An 18,081-nucleotide genomic window follows, 5' to 3' on the forward strand; every position below is an offset into this window, starting at 1 on the left:
AATCTCATTGGTAAAACAGTAAAAAATTACTAGGCACCAGTTGATATGAGTGGTGTATACAATCAGAACTGTAGGCAAACGGGATCCTCCCATTTACGAGATACCTTCACGCGGCGGGCACCCGATTGGTCGGTAAATTTCTATTCAAGGAAGATCGAATTTTCTAAAACATTTAAATCAGCAGGTGGCGGTAATCGCCGAATTCGAATAATTGTTGCGGGCTGGCACTGCGCTACAGTCGCCATCGAGCCGTAACAAAATCTCAACATGTTCGATTTGCTAAATCAGCTAAATTATGACCTTACGGTCTCTATTGTGATCGGTCAATTCGCATACTGCTAACGTTTTATTATTTAATTTTTTTTGTGTGTACCATGACCTTAAATTAATTGAAATTTCTTTAAAGTCGCCGAAAAACTAAAAAATAAAAAAATCATCCACTCGCAGGGCGCATTTTCATGTACGTATAGTGCACTCAGTAAAACAAAGATGGCGCGCATTTGCACACACCCACACAGGCAGGCGCAGGGTGCGTGCAACGTAGAACGTCGATGTAAACATTCGCCGAAGGTGGGCGCAGACGCCAGCGGCCAGACGGAGGCTGGCATGTGATCCTAGCTTTACTGTAGATAATACGAGACTGGCGAAAAATGGCGGACGAACAGGTGAGTCGCCGACGAGAATAAACACGTCTCATCCCGCGCGTGACGCAACGCTATTAATCGCATTACAGAGCGGGCGTCGCGCAAGCGGCCGCGACCCACCGGCGGAATCCGCGCCGGATTTCCGCGTTCATGCGTGCGTGGATACGTCCGACGTACGTATGTGCGGCGCGTCCGCGCGCATTCGCCGGATTTCTCGAATTTCGCGGGGAGAGCCGTGCCGGGAGAGGATCCTCGCTCCAAGGAGGAGTCCCGTTTCTCTCGCGTGCTGTTGACAAAACGATACCGTACGACGCGGACTTCGGTTTAATAATCGCTGCCGCTTCGATCGCCTACTGATAGTACTGATCGCAGATCGTTGCCGATCGCGCGCCGCTGCGTCACACCGTTTGGTCGCTCTCAGTTTCGCCACGCTTGTCAAACTGAGAGAGTTTCTTGTGAACGCGAACACCGGCTGATCCAACGATTAATTAACGGCCGATCAGAAAAATCATCTGATCCATAGTGTCACAGTGTGCTGTGTGGTGCCAGAATCGGTGAAGCCGCCGAGTGCAAATTGCTGATCGTGCGGTTGGTGCCGTTGGTGGACGGCGCATTCCGGTTACGATTCCTCCTACGACGAGCGTCAAAGCGTGAAAGCTCGCATGGCGCGATGTAAATGAGAAAAAAAAAGTGCGGTGACTCCGCCGCGTTTTGGGGCGCGACTGCGTCGCCGTCGACGTTGTTTATCTTCGTGTGCGTTGTTTGTACGCTGCCGTCACCGCGCCGGGGGATACACCCGCGTAACGGAAGCCGCGAAGCTTGCGAGAGCGTTCATCCAGCGAGAATGATACCTGACCACATTTGGCTCCTAAATCGACCGAATTCTCCATTTCCATCATAGTGTGCGTTTATTTACAACCTGTCGCTTGCGTATAACCTGTCGCGGCCTGCGAAATCTCGTGTAGAGTCCCGCGCGTCAGCTGGCACGTTTCTGGAACATTGTTGTAATACCTCATCCGACGACAACATCTCGTGCGCAATTCTATCGGCAAAATAGACGCGACGAGCGTTTTTCTGCAGGACAGAGATCTCAATCTATTTTTTTTCTATTCCGTTATCGCACATGGTACGTGTGCGTGTATGTGTGTATGTATGTATGTGTGTAAAACACATGTAAATTTCTTATAATTTATAAGTTACGCTATTTAAACACGTGGGATTCTCCTTAAGCTGTTTATCTCATCGTTCCTTCGTCTTTCTGGTACATTTGTTTAAAACTACCATATATACTAATTATCTCAGACAATTTTTGTTTTAATTAGTCGATTCCATAAAATATGTTCCCTGTTTACTTAATGTAACTTGAAAAATGTGTTTGTAAAGTATTTAATAAAACATTATGCTAATTTCAACGAATTGGGTAGAATTCATTGTTTATCGCAGGGTGGGGCATACAAAACATCATAATGTTTGTCTTTTTTATGTTTATTACTGATATAATGCTCTAAAACTTTTAGAATGAGCCTCGTTCTGAAGAGTAAAATCTCTTAAAGTTACTTTTTTTTAAGACTCAATTTTTACTCTTTAGAGTGAGTTCCACTTAAAAGAATTTAGTACAGAATAAGTACATAATTGGAATTTTTTCAATATTTAATACCAACATGCAGATGTGTATAATGCAGCTTAAAAAAGTGTCATCAATACTTTGACGATGATATAATCTTGAAATCTTATGACCTTTTATGCGATAAATTCGGTCACTTGTACTACACTGGATCGCATATTAAAAACTATTTAATATAAAGTATTTAAATACAATGGTGTGATATAATCAATTTTGACAATAAAATAGTGTGTGTAGATTTTATTAAATAACGTGACAATGTCATAGGGTATTTAAAATATTTACATGCTTCTACATTTTGCTAATTTCATGTACCTATAGTAGCTTTCAGTATATGTATATACATTAATGTAACAAATATCAATGCAAGTGACGAATTCGCTATTACTTCGAGTTAAATAATCCAATATTTTATGCACCACCCTGTATACAAAAGAAATGAAACTGTCTTCAGGTTTTTCTTTTATATCCATCTAAGTAAATTTGAAACTGCCGGCATAATGCAACTGTATTGTAAAATCTGTATTGTAAATGTCTTGGACAGTAACGACAAGTCGCCAATAAAGATTTACGTGGCACCGTAAAAAGTGGATATATTGTTACTGAAACTTTTTTAGACTTGTACCTAAATGGAAGTCTTAAGAAACGGCTTTAAACAGTGTGACTAAGAATGGATCACATACAGGAAGTACGGCAGCTGGAGTTGCTATGCAAGCAATTGTACGAGTCGCAGGATTCAGCGCATCGCGCAGAGGCGGAAAAGGCCTTGGTCGCTTTCCAGAATGCACCAGATACTCTTACGAAGTGCCAGCTTCTCCTGGACCGCGGGGACTCTGCGTACGCTCAATTACTGGCCGCTACCACCTTGACAAAGCTGGTATCACGTTCGGCACAGGGACAACTTACAACAACACTCAGCTTACAACAGAGGCTTGATATACGTAAGTGACAGTCCATTCCGTTTTGCTATGTGAGATAAAAAATATGTGTCTCTTGAGATTTAAAGATGTGAGATTGGGTGTTTCAATTTGTTTAATATGTTTGCAGGAAATTACGTACTCAACTACTTAGCAACACAACCAAAGTTACCGAATTTTGTGATACAGGCTTTGGTTACACTATTCGCGAGGATATCAAAGCTTGGGTGGTTTGATTCTGATAAAGAGGAATTTGTCTTCAGGAATGTAGTCAGCGATGTAGCCAAGTTTCTTCAGGTTCGACATACTTTATTCAATATTCCTTACACGCTGCATTCTCTATGTGCATACATTATTTTTTTATTCATAATGTCTTATTATAATGATTAAAGGGGTCAGTGGAGCATTGTATGATAGGAGTACAGTTGCTTTCTCAATTGACATGTGAAATGAATCAAATATCGGAAGCCGATGCAAACAGATCTCTGACAAAGCATAGAAGAATAGCGAGTAGCTTTAGAGACACACAACTATTTGAAATATTTAGGTTATCATGTACCTTACTAAGCACTGCTCGCGAGAATTGTAAAAATTTAAATTTCAATGATGAGGCGCAGGTATGATATTGTAATTACATACAATTAATGATTGTTTGCGTTGTATAAATTAATGCATCGCCTGTATATCTGTTTTCTGCAGCACGGTTTGATAAGACAATTGTTAAAGCTTGCACAAAATTGTTTGACATTTGACTTTATTGGTACATCAACTGATGAAAGTTCGGATGATCTTAATACAGTACAAATCCCGACAAGCTGGAGACCTGCGTTTCTGGATTTTACTTCTTTGAAATTGTTTTTTGATCTATATCACAGTCTACCTAATACGTTATCGTGTTTGGCACTCTCATGCCTGGTTCAAATAGCGTCGGTTAGACGGAGTTTATTTTCCAATACTGAAAGGGCAAAATTTCTGACACACTTAGTCAATGGTATTAAGCATATACTACAGAATCCTCAGGGTCTTAGTGATCCAGGAAACTATCACGAGTTTTGTAGATTATTGTCTCGACTGAAGAGCAATTTCCAACTTGGCGAGTTGGTTTTGGTAGAGGATTATCCCGAAGCAATACAACTGATCGCAAAGTTTACAGTGCAAAGCTTACAAATGTGGCAATTTGCGCCAAATAGTCTGCATTATCTTTTGACTTTGTGGCAAAGGATGGTATCTTCAATGCCATATGTAAAAGCTGGTGATCCACATTTATTGAATACGTACACACCGGAAGTTACAAACGCGTACATTACATCGAGACTCGAGTCGGTAGCAGTAGTGGTCAGAGAACGCTTGGAGGATCCATTGGACGATCTAGGAGTGGTTCATCATCAGTTAGAACAAATATCAGTCATTGGTAGGTGCGAGTATCAAAAAACCTGCACCTTACTAGTCCAACTGTTCGATCAAGCTGCAAGAACATACCAAGAGCTAATGACGCAAACGGTGTCACCAACGCAACAAATTGACATTGCAATTCAAGAGGGACAACTCACATGGCTTGTATATATCATAGGTAAATGGAATATATTAATGCATTTTTCTTTTAATATATTAAAATATATTAACAATACTACTCAATTCTTTTCTTATTATCTTTTATAGGTGGTGTTATCGGCGGAAGAGTTGCATTTAACAGTAACGAGGAATTTGATGCTATGGATGGAGAACTGGTTTGCAGAGTGCTTCAATTGATGAATCTAACTGACTCAAGACTCGCGCAAGGGGGCTGTGAAAAATTGGAATTAGCGATGTTGAGCTTTTTTGAGCAATTTCGGAAAATTTATGTTGGTGATCAAGTTCAAAAGAATTCTAAAGTGTATAGGAGGTTGTCTGATGTGTTGGGTCTTAATGATGAGGCGATGGTACTCAGCATTTTTATTCGAAAGATGTAAGTGGATTTGTATGACACCTACGAAATTTCCTATGCTACGAATTAATGCTGAATTATAATTTACAGAATAACGAATTTGAAGTACTGGGGTAGGAGTGAACAAATTATTTCCAAGACGCTACAACTTTTAAATGATTTATCAGTGGGTTATAGTTGTGTTCGTAAACTCGTCAAATTAGAAGAAGTACAATTTATGCTCAACAATCATACGGTACTATATACTGATACCTATTACTGCTTAAGATTTTGTATAAATAATGAGTTATAACTTCAACCTTTCTTTTATAATAATTAAATTAAAAAATAATTAGATTTTTTTCTATTGATGTAGCGAGAACACTTTCCATTTTTGGGAAACAATGTTGCTGTGACAGAAATGCGCTGTAGATCAATGTTTTACACATCTCTTGGTAGATTATTGATGGTAGACTTAGGTGAGGACGAAGAAAGGTTTCATACCTTTATGTTACCTCTTACAGGTAAGAAAATTTATTTAATTTTTTTTTAAACATGTCTGACACTTAAGTTTTTATATATAATTTCAGGTGCATTAGAGAGCCTTGGTCAATTAATGGGTGCTGCAGATACACCTCTCTTTGCAGCAGAGGAAGCAAAGAAAGCATTGATTGGTTTAGCGCGAGATCTTAGAGGCTTAGCTTATGCATTCAACACCAAGACATCCTATATGATGCTTTTTGATTGGATGTACGTATATATAAGATACAAAAGAATACAAATATTATTCATTTGTGAATATCCAAAAGCAATTATTTTCCTTTACTGTCTATGTTTTCTCTGAATTTAGATATCCGAATTATACACCGATTTTATTACATGCTGTGGAGTTGTGGCATCACGAACCACAGGTGACAACGCCCGTCCTGAAGTTATTTGCTGAGTTAGTACAAAATAGGAGTCAACGATTACAGTTTGATGCATCGTCTCCAAATGGGATACTGTTGTTCCGCGAGGCTAGCAAAATAATATGTAGCTATGGCAATCACATATTAAACGTTGAAGTACCTAAGGATCAGATTTATCCTTTAAAACTCAAAGGAATAAGTATATGCTTCAGTATGTTAAAAGCAGCCTTGTGCGGAAGTTACGTAAACTTTGGAGTGTTTAGGCTATATGGTGATGAGGCGTTGGACAATGCCCTTAATACATTTGTTAAATTACTCCTTAGTATTCCACAAAGTGATCTCTTGGTAAATATATACATTAGTCACAATATTTTATTTATTTCATTTATTATTTAAATAATTTGCTTTTTGATAAATCAAATTATGTCAGCAGTATTAATCAATTACTATATAATGATAAAAATATTTATCTTATATTGTTACTTTTATATATTGTTTTTCACAGCATTATCCAAAACTGTCGGCAACATATTATTTGTTACTGGAATGTCTGGCGCAAGATCACATGGTCTTTTTATCTACTTTGGAACCTAGGGTTTTTCTGTACATCCTTTCCAGTATCAGCGAAGGCCTTACAGCACTAGGTGCGCAAAAAGACTTCTATACAGGTCTGTGCGGCTGATTCTATCTTGCTACTACTCTATATCCTCAATGCCATATCTTGAAATTAAAATCATTTTAACATTTAGATGAACATCTATGAGTTAAAAAATATGTTTTTCTTGGTTAATGTTTCTAGAAAAAATTTTTTTATAGTTTATAAAAAATGGAAAGATGATTAAAGATATTTAACATGTATCATAAGCAGAATTAAACGTACATTAATAATTTATTTATAAAGTTATATTAAAACAGTAAAAAGAATTTCAAAAAGAATTTATTCAACAGAGCATGTTATAAGTATGTACAGGACTAAAAAGTTATTATAAATTTTCCTTTGAATTATTCTTTGAACATATTTCCCAAGTCATATAAATATCTATTTCATTGTTGCGAGCATAATCACTTAAGATTATAACATTAATTTTTTTTATACATTAGAATTTTATATTGGTTTTATAATATTTGCTTTTTTGCATTACTGCTTGGAATGTAAATTTGCCTATAGAATTAGTCACTGCGACAGTTCAAAATGCAAGGAACAGACGCATATTTCAAGTACTTTATTACATTGCACAATGAAGAAAATCACTGAGAACACTTTATGAATAACATTGGCTATAAGAGGATTGGAGTGCGTGGAGCCTGGACCCTAAATATGATAAGTGCAATACGCAAGAACCACATAGCTTGTATTCTCTATAATATGTTCTATGAGTGTTATGCAATTTTCTGTTTCTATTGAAACGAAATTGAATAATGGGTCTGACATAGATAATCAGCCGCACAGCTGAATACATTAACATTGAGTTGGATTATGTATGTTTTATGTAATAACTAATGTACTAATTGCAGAGAGTTGCATGTATTATTATTGATATGCTTGAATATTTTTAATAGGCAGTATGAATGATCTCAATTGAATATATATATATATATATTACAAGGGACATCCTGTATGCATATGTATGTCTGTGTGTATGTAATATATTAAAATTTTTGTATTAGATGTACAACTTTGCTTCTGCCGTTTTTTTCCGAAATTCGAGGCTTTATTGTAAAAAACTGGTTATACATTTATGATTCAAAGTATTGTCCATCGCTGGCCACTACTTTCTTCCATCTTTCGAGCAGCGTACGAATCCCGCGTCGAAAAAACTGGTCATCTGTTGAGGCAATCCACGAATTGATCCAATTTTTTACTTCTTTATAAGACCGGAAGTGCTGGTCAGCCAGGCCGTGTGCCATTGATCGAAACAAGTGATAGTCAAAGGGAGCAACGTCTGGAGAATACGGCTGGTGGGGTAGGACTTCTCATTTCAACGTTTCCAAGTATCTCTTGACCATTTTCGCAACATGGGGTCGAGTATTGTCATGCTGATAAATCACTTTATCGTGTCTCTCGTTGTATTGCGGCCGTTTGTCTTTTAATGCTCGGCTCAAACGCATCAATTGCGTTTAATACCGATCGCCTGTAATTGTTTCAGTCGGTTTTGACAGCTCATAATACACTACGCCGAGCTGGTCCTACCAAATACAGAGCATGACCTTGGAGCCTTGAATATTCGGTTTGGCCGTCGACGTGGAAGCATGGCCGGAAACTCCCCATGATTTTCTGCGCTTGGGATTATCGTAATGAACCCATTTTTCGTCCCCAGTCACAATGCGATGCAGAAATCCCTTCCGTCTTTGCCTTTCAAGCAACTGTTTACAAGCAAACAAACGCCGTTCAACACCTCTCGGCTTCAACTCGTACGGCACCCAATTTCCTTGCTTCTGAATCATTCCCATGGCTTTGAGGCGTTTTGAAATGGCTTGTTTAGTCATTCCAAATGATCGTGTTAATTCTTCTTGATTTTGACACAAGTCTTGATCAAGTAATGCCTCCAATTCTGCATCTTCTCTCTTTCACCGCTATGCCGGTCTTCGATGTCAAAATCACCGTTCTTGAAGCGTTGAAACCATTCACGACACGTTCTTTCACTAATAGCTGCCTCACCATAAGTATTTGAGAGCATTCGATGAGCCTCAGCCGCAGATTTCTTCATATTGAAGCAGAAAATTAAAACCTCCCGCAAATGATGAGAATTTGGCTCGTAAACTGACATTTTCAATCGAGAATAACTTTATGATGCAAACACAAATCGACTAATGTTTCTGTGGGGGTATGTTGACAGATGCCCAAGTTTATTGTATGACGTCTATGATCTATTTATTTCGACCACCACTTACCGCTAAAGCCATCTATAGGAAAACGGCGGAAGCAAAGTTGTACACTTAATAATATTTATAAATAGATATGAAATAAAAATCAAATTTTTTAGATTTTATGCAGTTACTGTTAGCAACATTTTTAAGTTGATAACAGTAATTGTGATTTTGTATAGAATAATATATTTGTATTATAAATTATGTGTTTATATATATATATATATATATATGTAGAATATCTAAAAAATTTCCTTTACTTAGATTTCTGTAATAATTTTTATTAATATTATTTGTATTTATTAAATTACAAAGTATTAAATTATACAGAGAAGCAGGTAAGTTTTATTAATAAGTTCGCAATGCTAGTATTTTGGTTGCATGTATTTTTCATTTGTGCTCACTTCTTTTTGACAATAAAAACTGAAGTAAAAATAAAATTTTCTGATTTCAGATACTATGGTTTGTACCGGTTGCTGTGCAACTCTTGATCATATTGTGACATATTTGTTTAAACAACTTTATCAAAAAGGTACATTAATTTAACAGTTATTAATAAAATACATATCGTGTCTTTTACGAAACTGTATTAATTCTTAATCAGGCAAAAAGCATTATCTAATTGGAGAGTTCGGGCTTCAGATGTCTCTGTTATTCTTCAGACAAAATTTGAAACAAATTGCAACTTTCAATATCGGAAAATGATAGTAAAATTTATGCTTAGCAAAATTCGTCCAATTAGAGGGTCAATCATGTAACTTTTTTCCCAGGGTAGAAATGTAAAAATGGAAATTTTTTTATATGTTTACATGTTTATATACATTTATACCTATAAATTTTCACTTTCCAGTTTCCACTTTAGAGAAAAAATTATATGATCGATATCCAAAAATTTAACATCACAAAACATTTGAAAAAGAAAACAAAAAGTATCGCAAAAATAATGCCTTCTGGGCTTTTGAGACCGTTCTTGCCTGATTAAGGGTTAATGCAAAAAATTATAAAAAATATATAGTACTAATATTATATGTATATGTTTTCAGGATATCCAGGAAGGAAAAATGCAGTTGTTCCTGGAGGAGGAGAATTATTTTTACAAGTTTTAAAACAGCATCCTGAAATACTTCAACAAATTTTAAGTACTGTTTTAAATGTGATAATGTTTGAAGATTGTAGAAATCAATGGAGCATGTCTCGTCCTTTATTAGGTCTCATATTATTAAATGAAGACGTAAGTTTACATTGATGGTTTCTTTACAATGTAGTAATTCCTATAATATTTTATTTTCTAGTGTCTTTTTTCATCTTAATTTTCTTTTCATTATGTATACACAATTATATATACATATATATATATATATATATATATATAAATGAATACATAATAAAAAGAAAGACTACTCTATATATTACATATATATATATATACATACATATATAGTAGCCTTTATGTACATATATAACGTCTTTTATTTATCTGTTCTTACAGTATTTCAATCAATTAAGAGAAAATATTATTAGAAGTCAACCAGTTGATAAGCAAGCAGCGATGGCCCAATGGTTTGAAAATTTAATGAATGGGATTGAAAGAAATTTACTCACAAAAAATAGAGATAGGTAAAAAAGCAGCAACTATAATATGTATCCTACTATATGTCCTATTATATGTCCTAAACATTTCATAAATATTGTTGTTTTTTCGCAGGTTTACACAAAATTTATCAATGTTTAGAAGAGACATAAATGATGCCCTAAAAGGACCTAATATATCAAATTCAGTCAATGATATGATGACTTCGTAGTAATACTGCTCTCTCTGAAATAGATTCTTCTAGGTTCTTGCCTGCCAAATGCTTGAATGTGTGTGCGAGTGAAACTCTAAATTAATGATGAAATTAAAATTATGGCTTTAGATGAGTATAAAGATAATAAATATTACTATTTTACATATTACAGCTTGGCTTCCTATTCTTCGTGTATATATATATATATATATATATATATATATATATATATACATATATCCGCTCAAATTATATTTATATTGATTTTTATTTTCATGTAGTAACATTGAAAGGAAATAAAATTTACAATTATTTCTTGTTTATATAACCTTTAAAAAGATTTTGGACATTTTAATATTTTTACTTCCAACGTAGTCGAATAAAAAAAGCTAAAATTTATTTTTTTTTTATTACCTTTATACTCGAATTTTCCTAATCTCCCATGAAACGATCAAATTTAAACATTTTATGCATATAATTATTATTAAAATTAGCTATTATTATATGATGTTTTATGAGCATATAACAAATATATATTATTTGAATTTTTTGAAACACCGTCTTCATATTTTTCACTCAAAATATCGTATACTTTTATAATCTTCACAGAAGTACATAAAAAGAAAAATTCAATAATTACTTTAGAGAAAGATATATGTTTTTTTGTTATTGTATTCATTTGTTTTTAAAAGTCATTTTAATAGAGATAGATAAGATCTTTTATATAGAGATTAATTTCGCATTACCTTGTTTTTTTAAAATAATGTAAACATGATGTATCTGATGTCGATTTTTTTTCATATTTTTATTGTCTCAAGCCTTGATAACCTTCCCACAAATAAGTCTTTTAGAATCTTACAAATGATAATTTAAAATAAAACACTTAAAAGATTTATTAAAACATTTTGTTTCTTAATTTTATACAATAATCTCAGGAGGAAAATGGAGTTTATGTGAAATATTTTAGTAGTTTTTAATAATCTGATAGTATTCCCAAGTATCGGTTCTTCATATTTATCATTTTGTCAATAAAGTTTTCAACATTATATGTATACATTTTAGAGAATAGGAAGCCAATAACATTATTTTTATTTACAATGACATATTTTTATTTTAAATAAATTGTGGACTTTCATTCGTTTAAGAATGTACACACAACGTGCAGCTTAAAAAAAAATCATTTGCAACATTACAGATTCTTGTAGAAGAGAGAGAGAGAGAGAGGGGGGGAGACACAAATCGCGATACACTCATTACTTAAAATTTATTCAAATAAAAGAGCTATTATGAAGCTATATTATCCAGTGAGTTATGAATAATGTGAACGATGTAAATGAGGATATCATTAAATTTATCATACAAAGATTCACTTAAGAATATATAGTTATTATATTGTGTTATTATTGACATTACTTCAGAAAGATAGATGAACGAAATAGATATTACGAGACGTTAAGTAATATTCGTTAATTTTACTATATAAAAACGATTATATATAAAGCAAATCACGCAATTTTGAGCAATCGTCTGTCTAACAGCATTGTCTCAATTGTATCCTATATCACGAACTTCTATATTGATTAATATTTATTGAGTCATAACTATCAAAATGTTCAAATTTTCATCGACAGATAAATAAATATAAAAAATATTCGATATATTTTATAACAAAATAAAATTGGGATAATCGAGAAATGGACAAACAAAATGGACAGGATAAGATATAGGATGTTGCGCTAAGATATCTTATATCGAAATGTTTTTAATCATCCTCTTTTATTGTAAATATCGTTGCAAAATTTATTGGCCATAGAAGAGAGAGAGAGAGAAAGAAAGAGAGGAAACATTCCTTTATTTTTTTATACGTATATATTACACATCTTTTATAATATTTTGTAAATTATTTTATAGACTTCGTAAAAAAAAATCTACGTGTCCATCTGCGAACAGGCAATAATATTCTTTTTAAATTTAATATATGTATACTTATGCTATAATTTACCAATGCTTTTTTAACGGTAATCTTTTTTGGAACAGAGGTACAGTAGAGGCTTTTTAAATGCCGCATCCTCAGGATCATATCCCACCTAAAATTTATTCAATGCTCTATAATTAGTAAAACAATCAAACGATATTAGAACGCCAAAATCCAATTCAGCTGTCTCTTTGTAATGACTGTGTGATAAAGTTACACATATAATATTTTCTATAATTACAGATCGTTAAGCGAAACTGACACTGATACAGTTTCGTGATTAGGTAGTGAAACTACCCTCACTGCTCGTAGGTACCGCGTATTATTCTTAGCGAGTTGTTGTATTACACTGTGATAGTGACGCCGTAAAAGTACATTATTGTATTATCTGTCGCTCGATTTCATTCTCTGCGAACGAAAGAAAAAAGTATCGCATTGAATATAAGATGTACCTGTAAAGACACAATTCTTTTCCACAACGCGGTACAATATTGCGTTGCAATAGTCGGATTCCACGATCTCGAGCTGATAATAATTGTCTCAATAAAACGTTTCGAGTCGCTTTTCCGAATTACAATGACTTATTTGACAATATACAATACGATATACCGAGAGAATACCCAGCGTTGCGTTACGTTGTGTTGCGTTGCGACTATAGAGCTCGCAAGAGCTTATTCTTACTCTTCAAGGCTATAGAGGCTGCGTGATTCTCTTTCCTGATGAATGCGAGAATCTGACTCAACGTCTTTAGCACAATCTCAGTTTCCACGTGCGTCCTGCCGCGCGAAGAACATTTAATAGATTTTTATACAAATGCACAGATAAAAAACTTACGACAAAAAAACGAAGAAAGAAATTATATCGAGTGTGCAAATTTTTCCTACGTATAAAATACACAAAGCAGCATTTTATCAAGATTATACGCAAACCTATACGGGTCAATATTCAGCGCTGTACCTTTATCAGATAATATTGTAAATATACATTGATCACGATAAATTGGTCCCTTAATCCTAAGTTACCTTTTCTGTTTTATTAATCCATCTACAGCGAGTATATTGATACATGATGCGCAAATTTGAAGTTTGTAAGCAAAATATAACTCGCAAATAGAAGATATGTATGACAGAGTGTGATATGTAGTAAATATCGCGCTTCGTTATTACTGTGAAGATTTTCTTTTTCATCTCTATTTTTTTCGGCCTCGAGCAGTCTTGTGTTTTAACAGTCTATTCCAATTTCTTGCTGTCCTGCTCAATGTGAGAACTTTTCTTCTTTTTTATTTTCTCTGAAGTGACTCATTTTTTATACGAAGGGACAGAATGTGTAAAGTGCGTTCTAGACTCGATGTATGGATTTAATTTACCGAACTATCTGAAATTTTATTAGTGTAATTAATATATAATAATAATATGTTAATGTTTTTGCTGACGTGTTGAAATATGAAATATTATATACGTATAGAATTCTTATTATAATATATTGCTTTTTTTTACTGTAAGGAAAAATCTCTTATTACCTTATTGAATATTTGAAGGATGTCACTCCTCTCTCCTTCCTTATATCTATACGCTAGGTGTTCAATGAGGAATTCGAATTATAAAAATACATTATAAAGATTCGGCTGCATTTTGTATATTTCATTATTTCGCGGAAGAATCGAACAAGTTAATGATACATGTGATAATTGTAACATGTTATAAACTATATATGGTCATTATGTGCAAAAACGTAATGTCAGAACACATCTTTATAGCGTAAAGATGTTGTGATTCTGTGATCGCTAGGAGATCTGCGGTCAAGTTTTGGCCATTAGTTGATGCACTGCCAGTTGTACACGCAATTCCACGCAAGCATCTTTCTCCTCGATAATACTACGTATCAACGTCGTCATCTTCTTCTGCAGAGAGAATCGTATAAATGTACAGAGGTAAAACAAGAAAGCTGTTATGGAGTGGAGGAACTTACCTCAAGTAGTTGATTTTCTTTGACTAGCTGTATCATGGCCGTCATTTCGGCTTCATTAGGAGAATGTGTCCTCTTCTCTTTGGGCTTCTTTTTTTCTTCTTTTGTGCTGTGCTCCGTCAACATCTCCATTAATCGTTTGATCTCATTTTTCTCTTGACTGATGCGAGATTTTAATAACGCTTGCATGTTCAACAATTCCTCATAGATCAGCCTTTCTCGCAATTTGTCTATGACATCTTCTTCAGACTCTGTATATAAATTAATGATAATGTGTACTTAGCTTAAGAATGTATTAGAAATTATATGCTATTAATCATGTACCATTTGCTTTGTCATTCGGCGTTATATTCTCAGGTTCTTGCGGTGTGACTGCAACCTCAACTGCGGAATCGACCGCATCTTTCTCTTGTACATTTACATTTTGTTCATTTTGCGTGGCATTCGTACTGTTACCTGAGCAAGAACACTTCTCTTTCGTCTCTTCTGCGCTATGCAATTTGTTGTCTTTTTTTATCAATGTCGGATTGGTTGACGATTGAGTATCACCAGATATTGCCTGTCCAGAATTTTCGTCTGCAGTTTTTGGCTTCTGCGAGATAGATTCCGTTGGAACATTATCGGACTTTATTTCTTCATCCAGACTCTTTTGTGTAGCACCTTCCAATTTTTGAACAGTCTTACATTTTCTCTGCAAAGTACAATTTATTATGTCAATGCTCTTTATACGATACGAATTTTTAGAACGTTTGTAGCTCTTTGTACCTTCAGTTGCGTTATCATGCGTTGTACCTCCCATAATTGTTCCTCACGAGATTTCGTTACAAAACCGGCATTCATTTGCATATGAATTTGGGACAGTAAAGATTCCTGTTTGGATAATTCCGCAGCTATACCCTCCACGGAATCTGGCAGATTCGTACTACCGGACGATAACGGTGGTATATATTTTGTCAATTGTATATTTGGGAATAGAGCTTTGCAGTGGAATAATAAAGCCAATAGCAATCTGTGACTCATTTGTAGAACCGGACTTAACGTCATTGAGATCGTTTGTGCGTTCATTTTTGTTGTTTTCTCCTGAAGTAAAATTTATTGAAAATCAATTGGAATATATATTTTAAGAGAATAATGTATTAAATTGATTGGAAAATTTGTGTGCTTCACAATTTTTATTTCCAATAAAATTAGAATATAATGAAAAAAATTGAAAATTTTTATCTCCAAAAGGATCTAAGCATCTAAGCTCATCTGACGAACCTTTTGCATCGAATTAATAATATTTTGAACATACTCGTGCCGTGACATTGTCCAGATGCAACGTGACCCATGCGAGGAGAATCCTGTTGCATTCGGGTAACTGCTGTGTCAACTGGGCCAATTGCGCTTCTCGTTGAGCGACATCCTTGGTCGACGCTGCTTGTTCGAAGCGTGATATTGTTTCGCTATTCTCCAGCACGGACTCTGGCAGCTCTCTACATCACCACAATGCGCACTTTTTCGTTTGATCTTAAAACACATGGTGAGAAGAAGGATAGAATTCACAGGTATACAAACCTAAGAAAGAGTATCAATAAGCTCGTAGCTACCGTGGGTTCAAACTCGGATATATTCACCGGCTCTCGATTATTATACAATTTTTTCAAGTGCTGAATTTTTGACTTGACCCCAGGGACTTTGTACAAGCCTTCCACGTTCATCCCATGCTCCTCTACATAATCTATGCAATCTCGTATTACCAAGGGTAATTTGACTCCATCGTGACAACAGCTTCTTTCAACTGCCAGATGAAGATTAACACCAAAAATTGGTTGTTCCTCTGAGGAATATATATGTATATTTTTTTTAAGAAGTTGATAAAACAAGTAAAAATATATCAATTGTATTTGTACGAATTATGATCTTACCGCCAATGTCTAAACCTTCATGTTTTCCTTTTTTCCGATCCTTTAATTTTTGCTTGAATTTATCTTTATCCTTATCTTTCCGCTTTTCCTTGTCTACATCCTTCTCATCCTTTTCTTTCTTTTTTTTATCCTTCTCCTTTTCAGCATCTTTTTCTTTTGTTTCCTTCTCTCGTGATTTTTCCCGCTTCTCCTTTTTAGTTGGGAATTTAAAGGCTTTGGTTTTTTTTGATTTTGAAGGACTTCTGTGTAATAAATCACATATTACACTCAATATTATATAGGACATTCGAAAAAGTACAATTATTTTAAGAGCAGTTTGTGATTAATTATTATTTTGTATATATATAATAAAGACTTTTATAATAAAATGTTCACTGAGCAAATCAGAATTAGTACAAGCAACAATATCTAATCATAAACATTTAAAATAAGTCCGTTTTCTATTTATTACTTGGTTTCCTGATCCTCGTCCGGCGAACTCTCACCCTCTAGGGTCGCGTAACCCCTGTCCTTTCTGTCCTTCTTGTCCTTACGTTTTCCACCCAGAAGCTCCTTCTTGGAATGCTTGTCATGGCTGCCCTCGTCACTAACTGCAGTATAAAAATAAATGATGCAAGATAAATATCTCTGACAGTGAAATGACAGCGAGAGAAGCAAATATATAACATCTACGACTAGATTTTGACAGATCACATAACCTGTCTCTATTTCTCGTGCACAATATCTAACGTTCGGAACATAAATATAACGTAACAACAATCATTACGTACAATCACTTTCATTACTTTTCCTCGCCGATTCAGACGCATACAATCCGGGAAATTCCTTCTCAACGTCAGGACTTTCAAAGTCCATTCTACTTTAATTTATGTGCACTGATATGCACTTGCCACTTGATACACAAATCAACTGAAACCAACACAAACTGACACTTGCGAATCATGGTGGAAGGGATTGACCATGGTGGAAATAATAGACCACTGACAAGATAGCAGACAAATTGAATATTTCTGATTTATTTATGGTATACAGGTGTCCCGAACTTTTTTGCCAATCACTTCTGTGTAGATAGAGCAGACTAAACTGAGTCCAAAAGTCCTTTACCATTTTGCAATTTTCGCAATAGTTAACAAGATATTAATTATTAAAAATTGCCAAATATTGGTCTTAAATAATTTTTTACTCAACTTTACAGAAAAACTGCAAGAGACAAAAATCATTTATTTTCTTCTCATAAAGTTTTTCAGAATTTTTTAATACCGTATTTTCTCATTGGTAAAAATAAGAAAATGCAGCACTAAAAAGTCAATAAAAAATTCTGAAAAAATTCTTAGAGTTTTATGAGAAGAAAATAAATAATTTTTGTCTCTTGCAGTTTTTCTATAAAGTTGATATTATTTGAGGAAAAAATTATTCAAGACCATTATTTGGTACCCTGCTTAAAAATTCCCATTGAAATCGATAGAAACCAATTAAATCTGACAGAAATGCAATAGGAATGAATCGGTTCAATGGGAAACATAAATTCATCTGATTAAAAATTAATAAGATTCAATAGGATTTCTATCTTCTATAAGAATTGATAG

General features: G+C 34.4%; 2 protein-coding genes across 5 annotated transcripts; one reads left to right on the forward strand and one right to left on the reverse strand.

Annotated features, from left to right (window-relative positions):
- Nucleotides 1-458: 458 nt before the first annotated feature.
- On the forward strand, nt 459-12,515 carry Ranbp16 (Ran-binding protein 16). 4 transcript variants are annotated; one of them, XM_018514632.1, is made up of 15 exons: nt 459-665; nt 2,886-3,209; nt 3,316-3,482; nt 3,578-3,802; nt 3,885-4,755; nt 4,845-5,130; nt 5,200-5,344; nt 5,465-5,612; nt 5,679-5,838; nt 5,939-6,341; nt 6,502-6,640; nt 9,319-9,396; nt 9,908-10,095; nt 10,354-10,481; nt 10,570-10,666. In XM_018514632.1, the coding sequence occupies exons 2-15, from the start codon at nt 2,939-2,941 to the stop codon at nt 10,664-10,666; spliced, it is 3,306 nt and encodes a 1,101-aa protein (XP_018370134.1). In that variant the 5' UTR covers nt 459-665; nt 2,886-2,938. The 4 variants fall into 4 exon arrangements, 3 of the variants coding, with proteins under 3 accessions (XP_018370134.1, XP_018370135.1, XP_018370133.1); XR_001940336.1 differs by lacking the exon at nt 459-665 and adding an exon at nt 11,844-12,515 and having other exon boundaries at nt 2,939-3,209; nt 10,570-10,724; XM_018514631.1 differs by lacking the exon at nt 459-665 and having other exon boundaries at nt 2,939-3,209; nt 10,570-10,833.
- A 1,733-nt stretch (nt 12,516-14,248) lies between these two features.
- On the reverse strand, nt 14,249-17,446 carry Rlip (Ral interacting protein). The gene is made up of 9 exons (XM_018514634.1): nt 17,266-17,446; nt 16,947-17,085; nt 16,496-16,737; nt 16,146-16,407; nt 15,883-16,063; nt 15,354-15,668; nt 14,913-15,279; nt 14,592-14,839; nt 14,249-14,523 (listed from the first exon to the last, which is right to left on the reverse strand). The coding sequence occupies exons 1-9, from the start codon at nt 17,348-17,350 to the stop codon at nt 14,422-14,424; spliced, it is 1,941 nt and encodes a 646-aa protein (XP_018370136.1). The 5' UTR covers nt 17,351-17,446; the 3' UTR covers nt 14,249-14,421.
- Nucleotides 17,447-18,081: the final 635 nt, after the last annotated feature.

Source organism: Trachymyrmex cornetzi, unplaced genomic scaffold (assembly GCF_001594075.2).
Source record: "Trachymyrmex cornetzi isolate Tcor2-1 unplaced genomic scaffold, Tcor1.1 scaffold533, whole genome shotgun sequence".
Taxonomy (NCBI): domain Eukaryota; kingdom Metazoa; phylum Arthropoda; class Insecta; order Hymenoptera; family Formicidae; genus Trachymyrmex; species Trachymyrmex cornetzi.

Coding starts and splice junctions, on each gene's coding strand:
- Ranbp16 (XM_018514632.1), top strand. CDS start 2,939: ATGGATCACATACAGGAAGTACGGCAGCTGGAGTTGCTATGCAAGCAA. Junction 5,613..5,678: donor CTTTATGTTACCTCTTACAG/GTAAGAAAATTT, acceptor ATATAATTTCAG/GTGCATTAGAGAGCCTTGGT. Junction 10,482..10,569: donor CTCACAAAAAATAGAGATAG/GTAAAAAAGCAG, acceptor GTTTTTTCGCAG/GTTTACACAAAATTTATCAA.
- Rlip (XM_018514634.1), bottom strand. CDS start 17,350: ATGGACTTTGAAAGTCCTGACGTTGAGAAGGAATTTCCCGGATTGTAT. Junction 16,738..16,946: donor GACGAGGATCAGGAAACCAA/GTAATAAATAGA, acceptor TTTATTACACAG/AAGTCCTTCAAAATCAAAAA. Junction 14,524..14,591: donor AAGAAAATCAACTACTTGAG/GTAAGTTCCTCC, acceptor TTCTCTCTGCAG/AAGAAGATGACGACGTTGAT.